At 46.5% G+C, this 8,282-nt stretch overlaps 1 protein-coding gene across 2 annotated transcripts; it reads left to right on the top strand.

The window, feature by feature from the left end:
- On the top strand, nt 4,873-7,714 carry LOC8072827 (very-long-chain 3-oxoacyl-CoA reductase-like protein At1g24470). 2 transcript variants are annotated; one of them, XM_021449127.1, is made up of 4 exons: nt 4,873-5,436; nt 5,519-5,807; nt 6,863-6,972; nt 7,123-7,714. In XM_021449127.1, the coding sequence occupies exons 1-4, from the start codon at nt 5,106-5,108 to the stop codon at nt 7,470-7,472; spliced, it is 1,080 nt and encodes a 359-aa protein (XP_021304802.1). In that variant the 5' UTR covers nt 4,873-5,105; the 3' UTR covers nt 7,473-7,714. The 2 variants fall into 2 exon arrangements, with proteins under 2 accessions (XP_021304802.1, XP_002438276.1); XM_002438231.2 differs by having other exon boundaries at nt 4,875-5,436; nt 6,863-6,932.

The raw sequence follows: 8,282 nt of genomic DNA, 5'->3' as shown, positions 1-8,282 counted from the left end.
CGGACTCTCAGCGTCCAGTGCCACCGGACTCGTCCTGTGCGCACCGGAGTCTCAGCGCCCTGTGCCACCGGACTCGTCCTGTGCGCACCGGACTCTCAGCGTCTTGTGCCTGCAGTTCAACTTGTTATATTGCTAACTTTTAGCTCCGAACTCCGAATTCGATGATCTTGGACATTTTGGAAAGCTTACTTAGAGTGCTATCCAATATATATGAATACTCAATCCAAATCAAAATGGATCAAAGCAGTATTCCAATCTAAAAGCCATCCTAATGTCCGGAGAGCACCGAAAGACTACTCTCTCTTCTCCAAGTTGAACAAAATCAATTCCAACACCTTCTCCTTTGCAAATGTGCTAACACCACCAAGTGTACACCACCATGTGCAAGTGTGTTAGCATTTTCACAAATATTTTCCCAAAGGAGTTAGCCTCTCAACTTGCCACGCCACTCGATCCTAACACGTATGCAAAGTTAGATCGCTCAAGTGGCACTAGATGATCGATATGCAAACAAGTTCACCCCCCCTCTAGTCCGTCATCTCGACCCTTCAAACACCTTGTCTATCCATTCAATGGCAATAGCACCTAGGTTTTTAATGCTCTCTAGCGATGGATGGCCTTGATGATTCCTTACATGGGATATCTAGATGGATTTCTAGAATCATTAGGAGGTTTAGGAGAAAGAGCATAGAACAAGCTATAGTGGTCAAGGATGGGTTTAGAGATGGGTTCGTATTCTATATCTAATGTGGGCATAGAAGGGGAGAGGATTATAGTGGCTTCTAGATGGCTTCGTTCTCTTTCTATGGCATCACTTGACATGCCATCCTTGAGTCTTTCTAATTGTCCTTCAAAGGGATTGGATTTGAAAAGCTTTCTAAGAAATCTCTTTTGAAGATTCAAACTATATGCACTAAAAGATCTCTTATGAAGCGGGAAGTTTAAACTCCTCCCAAAATCTTTTTGATGGTAAATTTGGAGGATAGCCGAATCATGGGATTGGAATGTTTGCAAAGCGGCTATGAAAACTTCCTCTTCTAGTTTGTGGGATGATTCCTTCTCTACCTCTAGGATTTTATCATGAACGTTAATGCAAGGAGTGTGTCCAATAAGGACAAACTTTACCATACTAATGGATAAAGAAAGGAAAACTCCTCCAAAGATGGTATTATCAAGACCCATATAAAGATGTTGAAGAAGAACAGGGTCTTGTAGAGCTGGGTCTAAGCCTAAATTTATATGAAGATTAAAAGATTCCCTAAGTGTAGCTAAAAGTTTATTACCTACTTGATCAGAAGATAGGACCTTGGGTACATTACCTTCTTGATTAGAAGATATGACTCTAGCTATAGAAAAGGGTTGGCTTTGACCTATTGCATCCAAACATAGGCATAGCTCATAGCTAGATGTGAGAATCATGGGCTATAGTGCCTCTAAACTTGCGCTCATGGGTGCAAGAAATTTATAGATAGGCATGGAATTTGAGTTATCCATAAGGATAGAAAAGAAAAGGAAAAAGAAAAGATGATATAAAAGAAAAAGATAAAAGTATAATACATGGTTAAGCATGATTTAAAGTTATCTCAGCAGACCGCCTTTCTCCTCGGTAATGGAGCCAGAAATGCTTGTTGATATTAGATACGCACACAGAGAAATCCACAAGCGCGTGGATATCGGTGAGCACTTCACATGGGAGATATTCTAGAGTATCATTATTTATATTTTTACCACTGGGAGAAAGCGTGCATCAGACTAACCCAAATCTATACTTAACCCCTGGGCTTGCAAGACAAGATAGTGAGATATGAGCGATATAGAGAGAACTCCTTCGCTAGTCTTGTTCTAACCTATGGTAAGCTGTGTAGATATTATTCTAACGGGAGTACCTAGAGAAAAGAGACACCTCAGAGAGTGCTTAACCCTGGTACCATATATTCTACCTTACCTCCTAACGAGACATGGATTACGGAGACACCAAGCGGGTTGTCACTTCCCCTGATGCTACCACAAATCCGGCCAGATAGGGAGTATCTACGAGTATTCATAACCCAAGCACCATGCTTATGCTACAAATAATTACTCTATTCCCTAGTGCTAGCAAATAAAGTAAACCCATAAACCAAAGAACAATAAGATCAATAACTTACTAGTATTAGAAGTCGAATTGCCGAATGATTCTAGAACTAAGCCTCGAGTTAGGAGACTTGATTCCGCACATACAAGGATGAAGACACCGACAGGTCAGGCTTCCTCCACTTCTATCTCCACCCTATACTCTCTCAACCTTTCTTGCTGCTAAAACCCTAATGAGACAAATCCATTTGAGGGACCCCTCTCTGACTAATTCTCTCTAGAAAATATGAATTAGGATTTCAGAATTAGCTACTGAAGGGGGGGAGGGGGTCAGGCTTGTATTTATAGCCCCCTAGGAAGCACCATAGCCCTTGGATCAAACCGACTTAAACGTACGCAAAGTTGATGGAGGCAGGATCCACGAGGTTTACCCTGATTGGCTGAAGTGGGCGGGTGCCCGCCCCTGCCCCCTCGGGCGACCGCCTGACTCCTAAACTGGTTCGTGCTCCGGTTTGGTCTAGAGCCTCCTCGAACCTTCTGGATTGTTCCTGAGTTGAAGTTCGTGGCATTCTCTCTATGTAAACCCGACATGTGGACCATCTTTGGTTATTTTTCAGCTGACACCCTGTAGAAATAGACATTCACCAAAACTCGTGGAATTATGTTAGTGATAACCCTATATCTACTAGGTGTTTGCTAATAGATCCATTTTCATGTCTAGTTGACGGTTAAAATTAGGAGTTATATACCGTCAACAACAGCCTCGTAGCTCTTGTCATGACTGTTGCTATTATTATTAGAGGATCTATGCTCGGATCTGCCTCTCACATGCAACGCTTCGCCCTTGGAGGACGACGAACCGTCAGACTACACCATGCCTTTCATCTTCTCCCTGGATTGGAGTGCCTCATAAACTTCTGCAAGGGTTAGTTCATCACGGCTCAAAAGTATGGTGTCATGAAAATTAGCATACAAATTTGGTAGTGAACATAACAGTGAAAGACCTAGTCCTCATCATCATATTTCACCTCCATCGACACTAGGTCAGCCATGATCTCCTTGAATACATATAAGTGGCTCATCACAGAGTCACCCTCCTTTATCTTGAGAGTGAACAACTTCACCTTCATATGCATGTTACAGGTTAGATCCTTGGACATACAGATCGATTCCAGTTTCAACCAGAGTTCTGCAACACCTCTTACGAAATATCATTATGGAGATGAAGCTGAATTAAAGACATGGCCTTTTGATCCTTGCGCTTTTCCTCAGGAGTCCAAGCATCCTTTGACTTCTTCCCGAACCCTTCCAGCGCCTCATCATAATCATCTTTATGCGCTAGAATGGCCCACATCTTGACTTGCCATAGCGAGAACCTCGTCTTGTAATCTAGTAGCGTAGATCAAACTTCATTGACGTTGTAATGGAAACCTAATTTGCAACCACAGCTCCGGTACCACTTGTTGTGAATGACGGCGGATAAACGATGAAGAACACAAAATAAAAACACAGCGGAGTCACAAGATTTAACATGGAAAACCCCTCCAATGTGAAGGAGAAATACCACGAGCATCAGCCAGTAAACACTCCTCACTATTACCAAGAGTTGGGTTACAATGCCATGCATCGCCGCCGAATATCAGAGATGGCGGGGACACAGAGTCTTGCGGAATGTACCCCCAGCCACGGGCCAGCCCCCCGCGCTGCCTCGAGTGACAACGAGGGCGACACCAATGGGCGGGCCAGAGCGAAGCGGAGACAGAAGTTGGCCTTTATAATATGCAACTAAATTTAGACAGACTTCTGACGGAGCGAAGCGGAGGCAGAAGTGGCCAATTGGTGTCGCCTTCATTGTCACTCGGGGGTGCGGGGGGCTGGCCCCTGCAGTACGGTACATATAGCCCAATTAGGGTTCCACCGAATATATGATCTTGTAAGCCGCCGTACGGTGTTGTAACCCAACTCTTGATAATAGTGAGAAGTGTTTGCTGGCTGCCGCCCGTGGTTTTTTCCCTTCGTATTGGAGGGGTTTTCCATGTTAAATCTTGTGTCTCCGCTGTGTTTTGATCTTATGTTCTTCGTCGTTTATCCGTCATCATTCACAACATCAAGAACCACATGACAAATCCAAAATCAAACTAACCATGTGTGCATTGGGTAACAATAGAAAACTTGCCATGCGCTCCAGGGTTTCTTCGAAATCCAGCTCTCACCAGTTTAAACTAGCGGCACTTAGTGTACATGTCATAATCAAGGGAAGGGAACCTGATCTGCTCGAATCCGCTACAGATGACATGAAGTCGCTCGTCGAGGATCTGCCTCTGCTACTACTGCCAAGTTTCATATGGGAGAAATAACATGTGGGAGATGGAGAGAGGGAGGGGATCTGCCTCTGCTACTACTGCCAAGTTTCATATGGGAGAAATAACATGTGGGAGATGGAGAGAGGGAGGGCCTCCCCTAGGGGATGAAGGAAGTAACAAGTCGGCTATTTTTTTTTTGCTAAAAGACCGACTAGCTCACTGCTTACACGTGTTGTGGTGCAGGTGACCTCTTCTCTGAGTTATGAACCATGTTGTACAGTCCATGACTGATGTAAACATAAAAACTACCGGTATGGACCACTTAAAAATGTTTTGAACTCAGAAATAAAATTACAAAGTTGGTGGACCTAATTGATATAGGCACATAATAAGTTGATGGACTAACCATGCATGCTTTTACTCTTAAGTTAAACAGAGTACTCTCTATTCTGTGAATGAGGAATTTAATAGCTTATTAGCCCTATCTCCAGTTAGCTGGAGAGCTGGTAGCTACGAGCTACAGTCGACCATATAAGGCACATAAACGGACAGTGCAAGTGCCACCCACATATTGCATGGTCTATACATGTATGGCTTGCTCTTGCCGCCGCCACTGCTCCACTACACACAGTCATTTCATATATAGTAGTGGCAGCATATTGCTGTATATATACCCCTGCAGTGCAGGAGCTAGCTAGCTAGCTAGCAAGAAGCAGAGAAGCAGAAACAATGGAGGACGTGCCTGTCTGGTTCGTCTCCCTGGCCTGCCTTGGCGCGCTGTACATCGCCGCCATGTGTGGCCGCCCTCTCGCCTACCTCGTGTTGTGCCTGCGCCGGCCGAAGGACCTCCACCGCTACGGCTCATGGGCCATCGTCACTGGCCCGACTTCTGGTCTCGGCCGGTCCATGGCCATGGAGCTCGCGCGACGGGGGCTCAACCTCGTCCTCCTCGACCTCAACGCCGACAACCTCCAGGAGACCTCCGACGCCATCATGTCCATCCACCCCGTGAAGATAAAGACGGTGGTTCTGGACCTCTCCCTCGTCGCCACCCCTGAAGGTGAGACAATAACGCATGCATGAAATCCACACAACAACACCGTACGTCGTCGATCGGCGTGTCTGAATTGCATTGTTGGCAGGCGACGCGGCGATGCGGCGGCTCCGGGAGGCGATCGAGGGGCTGGACGTGGGGATGCTGGTGAACAACGCGGCGGTGAACACGCCTGGCGCGGTGTACCTGCACGAGGCGGACATCGAGCGGTTCGTGCGGATGATACGGGTGAACCTGTGGGGGCTCACCGAGGTCACCGCCGCGGTGCTGCCGGCGATGTTGGCGCGGCGGAGGGGTGCCATCGTTAACGTTGGCTCCGGCTCCACCGTGGCCGTCCCGTCATTCCCTCTCTACACCGTCTACAGCTCCACCAAAAAGTACGTACATACGTGAGAGATTAGATAGGCATTATATATGCTTCCTTTTCTCTCCTTGTTCTAACGACTTTACATGCTACTAAAATAACAAGCTAGCGCGCGTGCAGCGTCAGAGTTTTTGTACGTTTGCAGCTATATACATATGACAACCCGGTAGGCGTACGAAACCAGCTATACATGCGACTACGTTTTTTGGAAAGGACGACTAGCTTGCACTCTATATACTTGTATTTTGAAATGAATTCACAAAAAGCATTACTTTTCTCAGATATAAATTATATAAAAATACAGTTTTAATTTGAAACCTTTGATCAATTCTACCTTACCTGGTTTTTATAATATTTTCGGTCCGATACCTAGACGGCTAGACGACGACATATATAAGTGAAGAAATTTCTTTTGAAATCGTTCTTGACATGACATGAACTTTTTTTTGAACTATATATGACTTGGGGGAGAGAATCTCACCTAAATAGTATTGATATATATCATCAACAACGACCTTGTTTTTAGGAACGAGCGAGGCAAAACTCTTAGATGACCTTACTAGACGGCCGGATATATTCTGGTTTTAACAACTTTAGACTACTGGGGTCTAGCCAAGGGTGTAGACTGTAGAGTACTGGGAAAAGAGTTGTATTTGTTTTTTTAGTGATTCTAATTTAACAACTTTATCGGGTCAGATAACCCGATGACCACCCCGATCGAGTTCTTTTCCTGATCTATCCAATTAATGGGTACAAAAAAATTGTTCCAGTTCTACATTTAGAATAATACAATGTCTAGGCATGCAAACCGAACAAAATTACGAAATTGAAGACGTACATAATATAAAGCCGAACAAAATAAAATAATTTCTGTATGTGCGTATATATCTTTCGTGCCTTCAGTGCTCGTGCACGTCAACGTTAACACATGTCCGATCCGTACGTTAATGTCTAGTCACTAGTGCGTGGGATCTTTCAAATTAACTTCTTGATCATCATGGTACAACAACTACTAATAAAAGTATTATATATATTTAAAATATTTATTGTGGTGTTCATCCTATCCAGGTATGTCGCTCAGCTCTCCAGAAGCCTTTACGTCGAGTACAAGAGCCAAGGAGTCGATGTCCAGTACCAGGTCCGTAATAATGATCGACACTGTCCCTGGGCTCTGGCCGGTTACGTTTCAACCTCCCAGCTGAGCTAGCATGAGCTGGCGAGACCGGTGGCTACACACTAGCAGTCACACGAGTCTCGACCTGCTAAAGTATAAAGTAGTTGGCTAATTCATGTATGTAGTATGTATATATATGTATGTATGCTTGCAGGTCCCGTTCTACGTGCACACGCGCATGCTGTCGAGCGCCGTGAAGGCCAAGCTCCGGCCGTGGTTCGTGGCGACGGCGGACGAGTACACCAGCACGGCGGCGCGGTGGATCGGGACCGGCCCGCTGTGCGTTCCCGGCGCCGGCCAGAAGCTCCAGTGGTGCCTCACTGGCTTCGTCCCGGATTGGGTCCACGACTGGTACCGGATCCGCCTGCACCTGCAGCACCGAGCCGTCCTCCGCGCCGGTCGTCGAGCCGTGATCGCCGACGCCCATCCACGCGGCGAGCAGGCTGGAACAACCCGCGCCAATGCATCATCAGTCGGGCCAAAGATCAGTGGCTAGTTAATTAGCTGGCCAGCCGTATCTGCATGCTCTCTGCAGCTGTCAGTTCAACAGTCATATATAAAGTAATATACTAGTATATTATATATAGTACTTATGCAAATGATTATGATGGTCATACTTATTATAATTATTATTAGAATTATGTGTGGGTGTGTGTTTTCTCACGTCGGATGTAAGTTGTCAAATCTGCGCCGAGTTGTGTGATTATTACGTAATTTGGTTGTCAAACTAATCTGGTTTTCAACAATATCGCCATTGAGCAAACCGTCTTTTTTGTTTTTTTTTGCTTTTTTTTTGAAAAATTCTCACAAATATGCCATTGGTGGTTCTACTTCAAAAAATGGACCTAGGGTTGGCGCCGAAGTCTATGACGCTAAGCCCACATGACACGTCGTTGGCCCGTTCTGGTGTGGGTGCTGATGTGGCATAGGCTTGGCGTCACAGATCATGGCGCCAAGTTTGGCGCCAGCCATCACGGAGCCAAGTTTGATGCTGTCCATCACGGCGTCAAGCGTGAATAATCCTTCTTTTCAGTTTGGCATCCATTACGTGCGCCGCCGTCCTCGCCCGTGTCATTGCCGACGGCCGCGCCATCCTCGTGACCCTCACCCCCGGCCGGTCCTCTCCATCACTCTCGCCCTCATCCTCACCCTCGTCATCGTCCTCTCCCTCACCCTCGCTCCTCTCCCTCGCCCGCGCCCGTCCCCGTCGGGGTGCCCCACCGCCTCTCCACCCCCGGAAGCCGTCCGTCCCCTGCCCATCCATCCTAGTATGGGCGGGCTGCCCCTCCACCCCTGGCCGGCCGCCCCTCCACC

This window comes from Sorghum bicolor, chromosome 10 (assembly GCF_000003195.3).
Source record: "Sorghum bicolor cultivar BTx623 chromosome 10, Sorghum_bicolor_NCBIv3, whole genome shotgun sequence".
NCBI lineage: Eukaryota > Viridiplantae > Streptophyta > Magnoliopsida > Poales > Poaceae > Sorghum > Sorghum bicolor.
Note: the sequence above shows the minus strand (reverse complement) of the source record. Positions and strands in the feature narration are given on the sequence as shown.

Bases quoted from the DNA above. Each gene is read 5' to 3' on its own strand.
- LOC8072827 (XM_021449127.1), top strand. From the start codon at position 5,106: ATGGAGGACGTGCCTGTCTGGTTCGTCTCCCTGGCCTGCCTTGGCGCG. The intron at 5,808-6,862 runs GTACGTACATAC...CATCCTATCCAG, and splicing joins GTCTACAGCTCCACCAAAAA to GTATGTCGCTCAGCTCTCCA. The intron at 6,973-7,122 runs GTTACGTTTCAA...GTATGCTTGCAG, and splicing joins CTGTCCCTGGGCTCTGGCCG to GTCCCGTTCTACGTGCACAC.